This window comes from Hydra vulgaris, chromosome 01 (assembly GCF_038396675.1).
Source record: "Hydra vulgaris chromosome 01, alternate assembly HydraT2T_AEP".
Classification (NCBI taxonomy): domain Eukaryota; kingdom Metazoa; phylum Cnidaria; class Hydrozoa; order Anthoathecata; family Hydridae; genus Hydra; species Hydra vulgaris.
In genome coordinates this window covers 1,275,001-1,293,032 of record NC_088920.1, presented here as the reverse complement: position 1 = coordinate 1,293,032, position 18,032 = coordinate 1,275,001, and the positions used below count along the sequence as shown (strand labels likewise).

Below are 18,032 nucleotides of genomic sequence, written 5' to 3'. Positions count from 1 at the left end.
ACACCTAATTCAACATCATACTACAGATACACCTAATTCAAGCCCTGAAACTTTTGTTTCAGGGCTTGAATTAGGTGTATCATGATCACAATTGCTTTTTACACATTTCTGATTATAAAAATTAATTTATTTATTATTTATTGTTTTTAACGATTTTCATGTGAGTGTGTATTGTCTATAATTGTTAAATGTGTTGATTTTAATTAGTTTATTCTTGTTAAAACTATTGTAACCATCAACAAAAAATAAAGTTTTTAAATTAAATTAAATTAAATTAATTGTTAGACTTTAGGTAATGACATTTTTGGTTTGGTTAATGAGATTGTTTAGTTAATGACATTTAGTTAATGACATTGTTGATGACTAACCATAATTCTCTAGAACCTAACATTGAGATAAGATTTAGTAAAATGAGAATAACAGAGCTTAACATAAAACAGGACATTTTTTCATTGGCTCCTTGCAATAATAAGGACTTTAGTTTTTAATGGAGATGTTCTTATAAAAAAGATGAAAAAATGATCAATGTTTAATAAAGCAACTGCTTTTTTCACCGTCTGTCAAGACGGTGAAAAATGTGGAGAAGTTGAAGCTTGACTTTAAATTGAAGAGAAGGAAAGCAAGCTTTAGGGTTAGGATTATGGGTTAGGATTATGGGTTAGGGTTATGGGTTAAGGTTAAGAACAGAGTTTAAAACAAAAATTATGGATGATTTACCCGATATCTTTACCAAATTTGATTTATCAGATATAGAAATAATCTTTCTAAATGCACAACTTCCATCAAAAAATTATATGCAGATGATTCTAAAGTCAATATGTAATAAAAGATGACAATGTTTCTAATAACTTGCAAAACAACATTATTAATTAAATGGTCAAACATATGGTTAACTGACTTTACCATAAGAATGTGCAATGTTATAAATATTTGAAAAAAAAAAAAAAAATAACTACAACTAATCTATGAAACATGACATTCAAAAATTTACTACAAAAACAACAATATAAGAAAGTGAATTAGGTGAAAAATTTTAATTCAATTTGAAATGGAAAGATCATGTTAAAGTAGCTACATGTAAAGCACGAAGAATCTTATACATAATCAAAAAATACTTTACATAAGGTAATGGAGTTATAAACAGTTTTGGTAAAGGAGTTATACACTGTTATAACACAATTTATGCTGGTATTTGTATAATACAGATTCCAGCATGGAGTCAGAGTAATAAAAATATATGAACTGGAAAAAATTGAAAGGCAAGCAATGAAACTAGCATCTGAACTAAGCATTTAAATAACTTAAATTTTTTAGTTTCAGCATAACTTAAGCTCTAGATATGTCAAATGCTACAGCTGCAGCCTTTTTGCCTTATTTAATGAAAAAAACAATTTTAGGACAGAGAAGTTAGCAAGTCAGTCGTAGAGCAAGAGAATCAATAAGCATTGATTAAATGAGCATTCAAGTCACCAATAACAACAATATTGGCAGAGGGGTAAAGGAATGCGGAATTTAAATTACTCTCACTGTTAAATTTTGCAAGAGGAAAGATTCAACTGATATAAGGTTGCTTCGCAGACCACAAATGTTTGTAAAAACTATATAAAAACGGTTAGGTGGTGGGGCTGATTTTTTATGTTTATTATTTTGCCTTACTTTTGGGATGACTTAAGTTTAAAGAGAAATTGAGTCATAGATCAAGCACAGCCTCCTAAGCAATGAGCTATGCAATGTTTTCAGTCCTGTTAATTAACCCTTGCTATTTAAATCGTAACTTATCGTAACAATGCACACCATAAGCATTAACAGGGATACCAATTATGTGCACTTTTAATTCTCTGGCACTCATGGCACTCTCTGGCACTCATGGCACTTTTAATTCTCTGATATTTTGCAACTGTTGATGAAATCAGCCTCTCTGAGAGCTAATACAGGCTTCAGAAAACCTTACTACTAGACAGCCTCAGAAACATTAAACTAAGTTTTAGAGCTGTACCCACATTAGAAGATAACAAGAAAAGTTGCATAGCCATTATCAGGAGACATTTAAGTTATAAGCATTTTATATATCTATATATTATATATTTTATATATATTTTTCTTATCTTAAATATTATAAGAAATTTTTGAATTTGAATCAAATTTGATCTGAATAAAACTTCCTGTTCAACTGCATTATTTTCAAGGGGGATATTACTGTGCACTGAAAGAATTGAAAGAGGTTAGGGTTATTGCTTATGACATCAATAAAGCTTTTGTTTTCAAAATTATACAATTTTTTCTAACAATATGCGATTTTTTGATTTTATGATTTTGAGTTGTCTTTGAAAAGACAAAATTCTACTTCTTTGATATTTTTCTTCATCCCCGGTGATTTTAAAAGTTCTTCCTTTGGTCCCTATAACAGACCCTTTACAAAAAATTCTTTAATTGGCTCTATATTGATGCTAATTTACATTAAGGTATTATTTTAATTAATTTAATTTAATAACAATTTGGTAGTGATTTCAAACACACATTTTATTGTTGATATTAAAATAAATTATTAAAAATAGTTCTGAAAAAAAACAAACATAAGCATAAATGTCTATTCACAAATTAAAAAACAAAAAAAGACTCACATATTATCATGTTCCATGTTAATTTTAAATTTTTCTTCCTTTCGGTAAACTTCAAATTCTTCAGTTCTGTCAGTTATTTTCTTTAATTTACAATTATTTTCTTTAATTTCAATCTTCTCAATCAATTCGGGTGTCCATTTAGTCATTATCCATCCAACAGTATTTTTCAACAGATTTGAATTTAGATCATTTTTTCCCAAAACCAGAAATGTTAAATGAGAATTTGATCTGGCCATGGCATTTATAACAGTGTGTCGAAGATAAATGTCATTTGGGTCTACAAATATAATAACAGATTCTGATTCTGCTCCAGAAAACCCTTTGTAATCAGTTACAAGTATATAAGTATGAGGATTGATCTCTGTTTTTTCCATAACGGCTTTTTTATTATCAATTGATGGTGTATACTTGCGCAAATATGGAGTATATGTTATTGCTGTGAACTTATTATTTTTTGTTTTAGCTATTTCTATTGCATATGAAACTGAAATAACTTCATCCATGTTGTTGCAAATAACAACTGTTCTTGGTCCATTTTCAAAAATACAATGTTTACTTAGTGTATCTGATAATAGATGGACAGAATTTATATCTGCAATGTTTGAAAATGGAAAATATATTAACTTTGGTTTTTTCCCTTTAATGAAATGTCCGAAGTCAGTTTCATCAAATACACAGCTTATTTCTATGCTATTTGAACCTTTAGGATCACTTTTAATATATTTATGCAAAGAATCTGAATCATATTCATAATATGTTCTTGTTGTTTCATTTATAATTGGAATTAAACCTTCTGCAATAGTTAATTTATTAGGATTCATATCTAATTTATGTTCACTTTTAATATTGTCACCAAGCTCCTCTGTTAATCCACTATCATTAAATGTTTTTACTTTTGAGTTTTGTTCTGGCCTATTACTCGGGTTATCACTAGAAAATCTAATAACAGTTTGTTCTTCCTCAATAGCTTTTTGAAAACTATCTATTAACAATTTAATACCTTGTGTTACTCTCATTGATTTTTTTAGAGTTACAATCTTCATAGATTTTCCTAAAAATTCTTCAGTGAAACAACTTTTTTGTATGTTAATTTTATCAGTTGCTATTTCATTTACTAATTCACTATTCTTTTTAATACTTTCAGGAATAAAAACCACTAAACATTTATTTAATTTATTTGAGGGCTCTAAAAAATTTTTATTTAATTTCTTTACATCTTCTTCTTTAAAATATTCATCAGAAAGTTCTTCTAAAACAAAACACACATCATCTGTTGTTATCTTCTTTGTTGTTCCATCTTTATTAATTGTTTCAGCTGCATAATGCTCAAGTAAATCTGGAATGGAAATTTCATCTTTGTCTTGAGATTTATTTACTTCATTCCATAAATGAAATAAGTTATCGCAAATGACGGTAACGTTAGTAGTTTTATTTTGAAATAAACTATCCCTAATAAACTTATCCATTTCATACTCATACAAAGAAAAATGATTGCAGCATATGTAATACAAAGTTACAGATTTATCTTCTTTAATAATATTTCTAACAATCTCTTTTCCTACCACAGATTTTCCGGAACCAAATCCTCCAGTAATAATTTTTTTTCTATTTTTACCCTTATCTAATATTGCATGATATTGTTCAATATTGAGAACCAATGACGTAATTTGTTTTTGAATATTATCTTTATAACATAAAAATTTTATATCTAACATGTACATTATTGCATTGCCAATCATTGCTTTGATAATTTTTTTTTTTATTGTTTGGCGATTTTTGACTGTAAAATCTTCAGATTTTGTGATTTTTTCTAGCCAAAGTTTAATTTTTTTATTATCTTCAAGTTCATCTCCACATAAAAAATTAAAACAAGATTTAAAATTAAATTGGTCAGAAAATAGAAAACATAGATCTTCTGGTAACGATTCTCGTTTAACTGTAGGTAAAACCAAAATTCCTGATATAAATAATTGTTTATCATTTATTAGATCTTTGTAGATGTTAATAAATAATATAATATCAGTTAAACAATTCTCAGATTCAATTTTAATGCAGTCTAATAAAGATTTATCCCACTCCTTGTCAACAATACGAGCAATGATGATATGACTATGATCAGAGAGAAATAATACGAAGCTATTATTGCATGTTTGTATTTTTTTAAATTTTCCAACATCAATATTTAACTTAGATGCATGATCATATAAATTATATTTTTGCAGTAGAAAGCAAACTTTTCTATTTTCTCTTGTTCCTTGTTTTTGATTTTTTTTAATTTTTTTTATTTTTTGTTGTTTCGTGTTTTTGTTTTGTTTTGAGGAAAAATAACTGTGAAACTTTGAAATAACAGAGTTGTCTTCAAAAGTTTTGAAAATAGGAACATAATTTACATCATCAGGAATGTTTATATTGTAGTATTTTAGTCCAGTACGCCTTTTACAATCTTTCCATGAGAAAGAAGGAAATTTTTTTTCATCAATATACTGTAAAAATTCATTTTTGTCATCTGTAATACCTTTAGGCAATGACAAAGTCAAATTTTTGAAAGTGGTCTTATTATTCCATTCAACTAAAAAAAAATCATTTTAAATTAATATCTTTAGAGAATTTTAAAACTTTTACCAAACTTCAAAAGCAAAATTAAAAAAGTGAAATTTTGTTAAAAAATCAGTTAAAAGAAGTTATTAAAAAAGTCAGAACTTATAAAAAAATCTTAGTTCACTATCTCATAAAATGACTAATTAACTGAATTAGAAAAGATGACTTTATGGTAATTAAATAGATCTTTTATTAAAGGTTTTTTTTCTTCCTTTTAAAAAATCAACGATGTTATTACCAAGAAAGATTAAATTTGTTAAGTATTTGTTTCTCCTTTCTTTGAGTTTTGAAATAACTATATCAAATGATTCTTGACATATTGACACGACGGAACTTTTTTATCAAAATGCTTTCAAGATATCTAAAGATGTAAAATATTTTAGATACCATTCTTAATGATCTGTGATTTAATACTGCCTACTGTCTGCCAGTGATTTAATACTGACTAAACCAAAAGTTGATCATATAAGGAAATTAGCTGAGTGCTTAGAAAAAAATTGAAGTTGGAGCTACTGCTCCTTGTAAAAGTGATGTTGACATCATGACAAGTGAAAAGGTTTTTGATTATTATTCTTTTGAAACAAAAAGAAAAGAAAAGTGATGTTGGTAAAGATCTTTGTACTGATGTGTTATAAAGAGTGTTTAGAGAAACTAAATGAAAAGAAACCCGGTTATTAGCTTACTTATTAGATATTTAGACAATCCAAATTGATATGATCAATTCTTTATAACCCAAAAAAGTAGATCTAACCCAAAAAAGTAGATTTTCTGAAGATATCAAAAATCTATACAAACGATTTTTTTTGAAAGATATTATTTTAATTGAAAATAGCCCATCATTTAATTCAAAAGACAAGAGTGCTCCAGAATCTAAAGAGTTGTTGCCAAAGAAGAGTAAAATTGATGAACGTTTATATTAAACAATTTATCTTTATTTATTTATTTTTTTCTGATTCAGTTACTAGAAAAAAAGAATAGAGTTATAGAGCAAGGAGAAGGCTTGAAAAGTTGAAGGTTATTTGAGTCAGGAAGATGGAACATGAAGATGGGAGAGAGTTCAAAAGGGTTGAAAAAAAATATAGATTCTTTGTGGCTGGTGAGCCCCAACTTTTTCAAATGTACACCACAACGACAAAACAGACATTAGGCTATCCCACTGGATGTGATTACAGCGCTCAATAACCTAATGGCTACTCTGACACTAACATACACGTTAAATTGGAAGCGCCATAATACACGCTGGATCAGCGCTTGCTGACTACGTGCTCGAATCTAAATTCTCACTCCATAGCACATCATTCCACACCAGTACGGGGCAGTAGCTCTTTTGGCTAAGAGTGATGACTTGTGTGCATTCGATCAATTGAAATCCATTCTGTAGGCTCTGATGTGCTAGCCCATAAACACAAGGAGTGAGCGTGTTTAGCTTTCTATTCACCCAATTTGAAAGTGAACGAAAACATAGCAAGACCATACAAGACCAAACGGTACATACTAATGCACTGCACCATCACACCAGTAGATATAAACATCTCTCTAAAATCAGTATATCAAACATTTGTTCTTTATCATATACTTTTGTTCATAATCTTTTTTTGACCTTATCCTTTTATATTTATTTAGATTTGTGTTATAATGTGTGAGTGTGACCGCATATTTGTGATAAGCATAACAGCGCGAAAATTTTCCACAAAAATACGTATTAGTGTATTTTTATAACAAATGTATTCTTGGTTGGAATGTACTGAACTATACTACTAGATAAGTTTAGACATATCACGATCTCATGAGGTTTTTTGTTTCTATCTAGTTTTCTTGATGTCGCTAAGTTAGTTTGTTGTGGTTTGCAGTATACAGTGTTCACTAACGCTCATTTGGTCGTCTTATCAACAATACTGTTTTTAAACATTACATTTTTCAGTGGTTATAAGCTATTAGTTAAAAATCACATTTATTGTCTCATCTGTTTATTTTCTCACTATTCTCTGCCTACTGATTATATGTCTGTATTTTTATTTATCTCTGACTAATCATTTTTTAATTTATCTGAGTCTGTTTTGTGTGATGGCTATTGTCTCCACTTATCAGGCAAGATTTATATTTCTCATACTATTGGAGATACCACATTTTCTACCATATTTTCTACTAACTACCTTTGTACTAACTACAAACATTCTTAGTTTCGATGATTATGAGTGGTATTTACTTATTATATTTATAAAACATATTTTGCCATAAAAGAAACGGTAAGTTACTCATAATTATTAATTACTATTTCCTATTTGCTTTGTGTTATTTCTATACATTAAAATTATTTATTTTATTACATAGGCATACATGCATGTGTACATGTTTGTCTTTTCTAGAGTTAGTGTACATGATATTTATATGTATTAACACACTTCTTTATATTCACACTACGTGCATCTCTTACCACCCTTATAAGATCTCTAAGAATGTTGAAGCTGTATTAAAAACTGAGATAGGGATTGGGATTTTTGGCTTTTGTAGTGTAGTCCTATTATATTGCAATATTGACTAGCATAACGTAGAGTGCAGGCGGTGAGATCTGTTGCAAGAACACGCCCCTGACAAGTGGCGTTAGTGCAGGTCTACGGCTCTCAAAAACGTCGTTGGTGATAGCAGTGCATTCCTGAGGAGGGGAATCACCATTACCCACTACTTAATTCTGATCGGTTATCATGGCACCAACATTTTCTTACCTCTTACACCCACGTATTATAGCGCTTTGTGAGCTTTATATTATAAATTTGTTACATTAACAACATTTATATACTTTTACCTCACACAGGTGATTATCAGTTTTCAATTTATTATGTAGAGTTTAGACCATAAATAGTAGCACATTTATTAGCCTATTTTTTCTTTTCATATTGCCTGCACTATCATTTTTTATCATTTTACATAATATTTTGTTATCTACTTATTTTAGTTCATTGTTTTTGTATGGTGCGATAACTTTAGCCATGGTAGCCGTTAATCAACCAGCGGATCTATATTGACTTGTTTACTCATAGACCATTGTTTTTCATTTGTTTAGGATGACTAGAGCATGAGTTATTGTTCACCCTTTCCCTGAGTCCTAAAATTTTGTTCTTCCTACAAAATAGTCTTTACATTAATTTATGACTCTCACCTCATCTCATCATCTACTATCTACTACTATTTTCACATCTCCCAGGTCTACGTAAGTGGACGACTCTGTTGGTCACTTTTTTTGACCATTGTGTTGCATAAACAAAAAAACTAGATTAATAAAAGTTTTACAAGCATGCAGGGACAGATAAGCAAAATAATGAGGCTTTGCTGAATGACAAGATAAGCAAGAAAAAGTTTTAGTTGATGGAACTAAAGATGGTAACTCCTTTGAGCAGCAACCATGATAGTATTTGTAGAAAAGAGAACAAGATGCAACTTTATGACAATGGGAAAGAGACTCAGGCTTAGCAGATAAGGCAGGTCCAATTATGTTTACAATGCATTTTTGGACCTTATCTGGAAGTAAAAGAGCATCATTAAAAGAACCAGCACAAATATAGTAATATAGAAGTGTATACCGTTCAGGGATGAATAATAGATATGTAGAGGTAGGGAATGTAATCAGGAGTAAGAATATAGGAAAAACAATAAAAAGAGTCAACCTTAGCTAATGCTAATTAGCAACTAGTTTTTATAAAAGGTCAGTAGTAAACGATAATCCAAGAACTGTTATGCCTTTACTAACTATAAATAAGTTATTATTTATTAAAAAAGAATTTGTATTGCTTGAAGCGTCAAATGATCAACCAAAAGGTTTGGAAAAGTTAAATTCAGTCCTTTCCTCTTTGCCACCTCCATCTGTGGAAGCTAAAAGATGCTTCAGGGTGGCTGGCTTATTCATTTCTAAATTTAGAACATTATTATAGTGATGGAATGATTGAAACATTATGTTTTTTAAGGTTATATTTAACCAGAAAAAAATAGCTTTTATGTGTTTGGCTGAAGTAATAAGTCAATTTTTTATTCTTTTTAAAACAAAATAAGCTACCATATATAATATTTTGTTATATTGTTATATTGATTACCAAGATATAAGCCTATACTTGGCTTTAGATTTTACAATGCACCTATTTACTTTGTACTAAAAACAAGTGTTATTATTTATCCTATAATTATTTGAACTTAATATGTATTATCAGGTCTCACCCCAAATTTGCAATAAAAATAATTCATCAACCTTATTTAATATAATAAAATTTTATTATATTATTATAATATTGCTACTGTGAATTGTAAAAAAATTGCTTTACTTTGTTGGGGGTGATAAGTGTGTTTAAAAGTTTATGGCAATATTACACAGAGGCGTGCTGGCTCAAAAAAGCCCATGCAGGATTTTTTAAAACATGCATGTTCACATGTGCACATGTATATATATATATATATGCAATATGTTTACATGTGCACATGTATATATATATATATATATATTTATATATATATATATATATATATATATATATATATGCAATATGTTTACATGTGCATTTATATATATACATAAATATATATATATATATATATATATATATATACATAAATATATATATATACATATATATATATATATATACATTATATATATATATACATTATATATATATATATATATATATATATATATATATATATATATATATATATATATATATATACATTATATATATATATATACATTATATATATATATATATATATATATATATATATATATATATACATATATATATATATATATATATATATATATATATATATATATATATATATATATATATATATATATATGTATATATATATAAAAACCACAAAAACGCAAGATTGGCAAAAAATCTGTTGCAGTTGGTAAGGAGTCAAAAACTGGATGAGCAAAAACACCTTTGATGCAATACTGAATATTTTCACTGCTAAAACACAAAAGCAAATTATCAGCCTAATATATAAAAATGGCGTTTTCAGTATTCAAGCTGATTCGACAAGAGATACTGTTCTTTTCAATCAGATGTGTCTGGACAAGTTTCCTAAGTTCAGCTACATATTCTCATTGAAGAGAGATTAATTGATGTATGCTTTGTATCGCGTGGAAGAGCAAATAATTTATTTACAGATATATCAAAAAAAAAGTTTCGATGGTGCATCAGTGATGACAAAGCTTGCTGGCAATTTTTGTAAAGCTAATAAAAATGTAAATCAGCACATATGGCATCTTTCTCATGGTCTAAACGTTGCTGTTATTGATTATTGTAGCCTAGTTGACCATCCTTCTGTTCAGCAGCTGTTTTCTATGCTTCAAAATTTGTTTAACTTTGTAAACGCAGGTTATAAAAGATACGTAGTATTTGTGAATATAGTAGCAAACATAACCATGGTGGAAGTAAAAAACTGGCTAAGTTCTTAACACATAAGTGGCACGGTAGATGTAGGGTTATAACTAGTTTGATAGGTCGATAAAATGGCAAGGATGCAGAGAAGCAAGTTGATGATGGACTAATTGTTTAATTGATTGCTGACTGCTACTTTGGACGTAATTGCTGGTGACTCTGATTTCGAACAGGAAACACGAGGAACTGCCTTTGTGCTACTTCAACAAGTTCTATCCAAAAAGATTATAGTTTTAGATTTAATATACTCCCAGACGATGTCTTATTTTGATCACTTTTGATTACTGGAGATAATGCAGTTTTGTGATAGTGACTATTTCAGCAACAATCAGTTGATCTCTGCAACACTGTCGAAATTGGAAGAGACAGGGAAAAATTTTGAACCATTTTGGAGATATGCTGAATTGTATTGCAAGGTAAAAATACATTGCTCGTTTGCCGTTTCTTTTTTTTATTTTATCAAAATTTATTTTAAGTTATTTTAAATGTACATATATCATTTATAAATTTACAATATTTAACTATGTTGTACCCTTTTTAAGCTTGTTTTATTTGAAATAATTTCCAATGTTATAAAAAATATACATACTTACTATTATGTTTATAATTACTTCAAAAAAATATTACAGAATCAAAAAGTTAGATTGTCATAATTCAGAGATGCAAAATAGTTTGGAACATCTGATAATTACATAACATAATTAGCTTTAACTTATGAAATACTTGCTCAATAGTGTTGAAAACTTGTATCAAAAATTTTTTTAGAGAGAGTAACAAAAAAATTAAAGCTTCTCTATGAAAATTCAATTTTAAAAATATGTAACACTTTTTATAAGTTTTTTGATGCCCTATAAAAAAAGAAGTATATCCTGAGCCTAAAAGATATGAAAATTTTTCCTATGGCTCCGTATATAACAAACTCCTTATAAAAAATAACTCCTAGGATTTTCTCTTTTGAATCTGATTTATTGCATTGAAAGTTTTATAAAAAAATAAGGAAAATATGTTATTTAATAATGAAAAAAAAATGATATGTATTTTTTTTTTTTTTTTTTTTTGCATTTTTTTTAAAAGATTTTAGAATCTCAGATAGAGTTCTAATATATAAACTTGTTTGCATTTCACATTAAAGTTCTTCACATTATACAACCTTCATGATTAATGAAGGATTTTCTATTTACGACATTATTTAATGGAAATGAACTCAAAAATGATGGATAAAACACTAAAAAATTAAAGCATTTATTTAAAAATTTAATTTCAAAATAATGTTATACTTTTTGTAATTTTTTTGATACCCCATACAAAAAATGTTTATCTTGGGATGCCTGAAAGAAATGATTATGAAATTTTTTTCTTATGTTCTATAAGTAACAAATGCCATAAAACAAAAAAACTGCAAGGGTAATCTTTTTAAAATCAGATTTATTTGCATTTAAAATTTTCTAATTCTAAACTCCAACTCAGCAATGCATGAATGTTTTGCAATGTAAGAATGAATAGTAAGTTTTTGTGAGTTTTATTTTTTTTTTTTTTTAAACATCTTCTCCTCCAACAAGGCTGCAAGCAGCCACTAATTAAAGTTGGAAGTTACTGAAAGAGAAAAGACGAAGATTGTAGAGCAAGATAACGATTGACGGACGACTTAAAAGATTGCAAATTATATGTATCAGGAAAGCAAGATGAAGGAAGCGAATTCCAAAGAGTTGAAGTTCGAGGAAAAAAACTAGACGAATAAGCGTTTTTGGAGCACTTAGGAACAGTCACAGAAAAAGGATGACACTTAATTGAATGACGAGTAACAAGAGAATGAATTATAGTAGATGGCACAAGAGACGCTAGCTCTTTAGAGCAGTGCCCATTAATGTATTTGTAGAAAAGAGAAAGAGAAGCAACATTACGACGATGTGATAATGGTCGGAGGTTGGCTGCAAGAGCAGGTCCAACTATGTTTACAATGCGTTTTTGCACCTTGTCTAAAAGAGAAAGGGCATCATTAGAAGATCCCCCCCAGATATGGCAACAGTATTCCATACAAGGCCGGATTTGAGATTTATAGAGATAGAGAATAGAATCCGAAGTAAGAAAGTGACGAGCTTGATAAAGAGATGCAACCTTAGCAGATGCTAATTTTGCAACTGATTTGATATATGTTTTCCAAGAAAGATTGGAAGTAAGAGTTAATCCTAGAAGATGAAGAGTAGGTGACTCATCGAGTGCATCACCGTTCATAAATATAGGAAGATCTAAATTATTGCGATAACGATTGGCTGAAAAAAATTGAGTTTTATCTGAATTAAAGTTCACCAGCCACTGCGAGCCCCATGCTGTAGCAGAAGTGAGATCTTTTTCAAGCTCAAATGCCCCCTCCAAACAATCAGAGGGTGTTGGTTTCTTATCACGACAAGAATAAATGGTAGTATCATCAGCAAACAATGCCACCTTAGATGTGAGAATATCTGGAAGATCATTAATGTAAATTAAAAAGAGTATAGGGCCAAGGATAGAACCTTGAGGAACCCCTGAAGTTACAGAATAAGAAGAAGAGTGTTGTCCATCGAGGACAACTTTTATGCTACGAATGGAAAGGAAGGATTCAATGACCTTAAAGATGTTGCCGGATACACCATAAGAAGAAAGCTTATGGAGAAGACCAGCATGCCAAACTTTGCGTTATTTTTGAGTTATTTATTAGACTATTAATTAGGCTGCTTGTGACTTCTGTTAGACTTAGTGGCTCATATCGTTCTGTTGTCTTCCATTGATTGTAGTCTATACAATAACCATTATCTTCATCAATATCTTCTTGAGAATAGAACTCATTTTCAAGATGTCTTAATATAGAATCTTCTGGATACAAAGGGCAACGATGTTTCATACAATTCTTGTTAACCCTACAACAAACAAGCATATCAATAAGTTCATGATAACCCTTTGATAATTCAACAGCACTAATCATTAACATAACATTTTGATATAAATATGCGCATACAGTAAGTGTGTGATCACACACATACTGGATGCTCATCCTGTAATGCACCATTTTAGACGATTTGAGTTAAAGTGAGAAAAACAAGTCTTAATACCAAGATAAATGGTTTTAAAGTTAGCATACAGTAAATAAACATACCTACAAATGAGATATTTTCTTTCCTTTTTTTTTCAGGGAAAGATAAAATACCATTTTTAGCAGCAGTTTCAGTGATATCTGCACAATATAAATAGTAACATTTAATTTTATAATTAAATAAAAATTCATTTAATAACAATTTTTTTTTCTATACATATGTTAGACCAAGGTATTGGAACCAGTAGTTAATTGAATTTTCTGATTCCTTTAAGTATATCCATATCATTTGCTTTACATTTAACTTCCTTAGATAATTAATTGAAGAAATCTTCTTGGCTTATCTGTTAACTCTACTGTTTTTTGAACATGTAATTATTTTTTTACCGAGAGAAACTCTTGACTGACTATTCACAGTGTTTTGAGAGGATTTACGTTGTCAAAAAACAATTAAGATTTTAAAAAGTTTATTATCTTCATCTTCATAAATCTGGCTGCAAGTTAAATCTCCTGGTCCATCATTCTTAAATGACATCAATTTAATTATACATTATGGCAACCTTCAGAATTAGGATCAGCATTCAGCAACCTTAATGTGTTTCAGGTCGGCAAAAAACTGCTACCTTCGTTTCTATGTTTTATGGTGAGACCTTTGTATCAAATAATTTTTGCCAACCTGATGCTGACCTCAAAAAGATTAAGGTCATCAAATTATTGCCTACCTTATTTTTCCTAATTCCAAGGATTGCTATGAATATATCTTTCCTACAAGAATAACATTGATACCTATGTTTTTCAATTTCCCAGCAAGTTGTTTATTAATTTTTTTTACATTCTCCTAAAAACTTGAGTGATAATTACTGCTTAAGTACTTTGCAAAAAAACTTAGTATTACTACTTCAGTGATGAAAAAAGTCTAGTATACATAATTACAATAGAATTTAAAAAAAGCTTAAAGGTTAAGTAATAATACTTTTTCATCTTCTTCCATTGCATGAATAAAAAGTATCACAGCAAGTTATGTAGATTATGGAGTAATGTTTTAAGTAAATATATTCATGGAAGCAAATCATTGCATTTTTAAAAATTTCAATGCCAGAATGACTAATTATAAAGCCTATTTCTACAACATTGAAACATGAAATTTTCTTGATATCATTGGATTTCACTTCATTTTAGGAACTATAGGATTTTCACAACAACTTTGTTAACATTGGATATTTATGTGACAACTTTCTTTATTTAATAATGCAAATAAACCTCTTTCTTTATCATTAATAATTTTATATTATTTTCTAGTTAGTAACAATTTTAAAACAATGATTTGAAGATTCGTAAATAGAAAATCCTTTATTTAACATGAAGGTTGTATAAAGTGAAGATCTTTAATGTGAAATACAAACAAGTTCTATCAGCAAAATAATTCTCCAGAAAACAGATGTCTGTTTATTACTCCATTGTAACCATTGTAAACAGGATTTGTCTTATGCCAAAGCCTGCTATTATCAGGTCATAAAATCTTGTATTTTATCACAAAAATTAAACTCTTATGACTTCTGGAGAATCTTTAATTGTATCAATAATAAGGGAAAATCTGTAATTCCGCCTCTCTAGGATGGATCAGACTTTGTCACCTCACCTTAAGACAAAAATGAATTATTTGCAAAGAACTTTTCATCAATGTCATCTCTTGACTTCACCAGTTGCGTTCTACCTGATATAGCTGTCAAACAAGTTGATCCATTGCTTGACATTCATATCACTCCAGCTTCTGTATCTAAAGTGATTTCCTGCTTAGACTCTCCAACAGCTTGTGGCCCGGCCAACATACCTGTTATAGTCTCGCAAAAGTGTTCTCCAGAGCTGTCTTCTTTACTTTCAAAACTATTCGACAAGTGCTTAACAAAGTCTTGTTTTCCAACCTGCTGGAAAGCGGCATCTGTTATCCATATTCCCAAAAATTTCTGGAAAGCGATCTGATTGGTCGAACTACCGTCCCATGAGTCAACTTCCTATCATAAGCAAGGTTTTTGAATCTTTAATTAACAAACACTTAAACTCTAATCTTGAATCTTATAACTTACTTTTTAATCATCAAAATAGATTTTGATCTTCTTGTTCTACAGCTAACTTGCTAACAGTAATAACCAATAGGTTTTATTGTGCATTAGATAAAGGTGGAGAGGTTAAGACCATCACTCTTGAAATTTCTATAGCTTTTGATAGAGTTTAACAAACTGGTCTTCTCAATAAGCTTTCTTCTTACGGTGTATCTGATAACATCTTTAAGATTATTGAGTCATTCTATTTCAATCGTAGTATGAAAGTTGTCCTTGATGGACAACACTCTTCTTCTTTTGTACTTTCAGGGGTTCCTCATAATTTTATCCTCGCCCCTATACACTTTTTAATTTACATTAAGGATCTTCCATATATTTACACACCTAAGGTGCCATTGTTCGCTGATGATACTACCATTTGATCTTGTCATGATAACAAGCTAACACTCTCTGATTTCTTGGAGGGGGCATTTGAGCTTGAAAAGGATTTCACTTCTGCTACAGCATGGGGCTCACAGTGGCTGGTGAACTTTAGTTCAGATAAATCTCAATTTTTTTCAGCCAATCATTATTACAATAATTTAGATCTTCCTATATTTATGACTGGCAATGTACTTGATGAATCAGCTACTCTTCATCTTCTAGGATTAACTCTTAATACCGATCTTTCTTGGAAACCATATATCAAATCTGTTGCAAAATTGGCATCTACTAAGGTTGCATCTCTTTATCCAGTTTGGTACTTACTTAATCCGGATTCAATTCTCTATCTCTATAAATCTTTAATCCGGCCTTGTATGGAATACTGTTGCTATATCTGGGGCAGATCTTCTAATGATGCTTATTCTCTTTTAGACAAGGTGCAAAAACGCTTTGTAAACATATTTGGACCTGCTCTTGTGCCATCTACTAAAATTCATTCTTGTGTTACTCTTCATTCAATTAAGTCTGATCCTTTTTCTGTGACTGTTCCTAAGTGCTCCAAAAACTCTTATTTCTCTAGTTTTTTTCCGCAGATATCAGTTCTTTGGAATTCACTTCCTTCATCTGGCTTTCCTGATTCATTAATTTGCAATCCTTTAAGTTGTCTTTCAATCATTATCTTGCTCTACAATCTATATCTTTTTTCTTCTAATAACTTCCAACTCTAATAAGTGGTTGCTTGCAGCTTTGTTGGAACCGAAAGTGTTTAAAAAAAAAAAAAAAAATTGAATTGAGCTTGAATGACCAAGGGATTAGTTGGTATGGTTATACATTTATTTGCAATTATTTCAATTATTTGCATAAGTCCTTTATTGGATAGCGGTAACAAAATACAAAAAATATTTTTATTTTTCAGTTAATGATTCCATAAACCAAAAATAAAAATTATATTTCAGTATCAATATCCATTATGCGCTTTTTTTTAAAAATTAAAAAGAAATAATATAATTGTTAAAAAAATTAGAGAAAATAAAAACAGCTGTTTTATTGATACAGTGTTTATGTAAATACAAAACTTGAATAACCTCATTTTGTCCAACATTTATTTTTAATAAGTAAAGTATAGTTTATTTTATTTGTAAATATCCTTAAAATATTGGGCACAATATTATATAAACAGCAAAATAATCACATATTAATCTAGTTCTTTTTAAAACCACTTGTTGATATTTAATTTTATAAAATGTTAACTTTTTACCAATTACCTTTAACAGTACCACTACAAAATTCCTCTGAATCTTCAAATGATATCTTAAATTCCAAATAATAAACATTATTACTTCTGAAAGGGACATTTTCTACCTTGATAAATACTTCATCTCCAATCCACTTTGACACATAATAGCAATTTACGTTACAACCTTCTTTAATAGCTGTCCAATCATCATGTCCCTTTAATCTGTAATGAACTTCAATACATTTCTGTCTTTCTTTTGTAAACTTGAAAGTAAAACCACGTTCAAGCATTATATATGGCTGTGAGCTAAAAATATATATACAATTTAAGATTTAGTATATTAGATTTAGAACATTTAGAACACACACACAGACACACACACACACACCCACATACACACATAAATTTATATATATATATAATATATTTATATATATGTGTGTGTGTATGTGTGTGTTTGGTCGCATGCTTTGTTTGTCCTCAATTAAAGTAATTTTTTTGACCATGGCAGTTCATATCTTTTAACTTATAGAGCGTTTCAATAATTTGCGGCAAAAAGCTAAACTTATTTACTATGAAAAAAAAAAC

General features: G+C 29.2%; 1 protein-coding gene across 3 annotated transcripts in view; it reads right to left on the bottom strand.

Annotated features, from left to right (window-relative positions):
- The window catches only part of LOC136074994 (uncharacterized), a 62,274-nt gene that overhangs the window by 24,150 nt on the left and 20,092 nt on the right, over positions 1–18,032 (bottom strand). For all 3 annotated transcript variants that reach the window (XM_065787175.1, XM_065787176.1, XM_065787177.1), the window contains exons 4-5: positions 17,473–17,750; positions 2,622–5,190 (exon numbers count right to left, since the gene is read on the bottom strand). In XM_065787175.1, the coding sequence (XP_065643247.1) occupies positions 2,622–5,190; positions 17,473–17,750 (2,847 nt within the window). The remainder of the gene's footprint in view (positions 1–2,621; positions 5,191–17,472; positions 17,751–18,032) is intronic.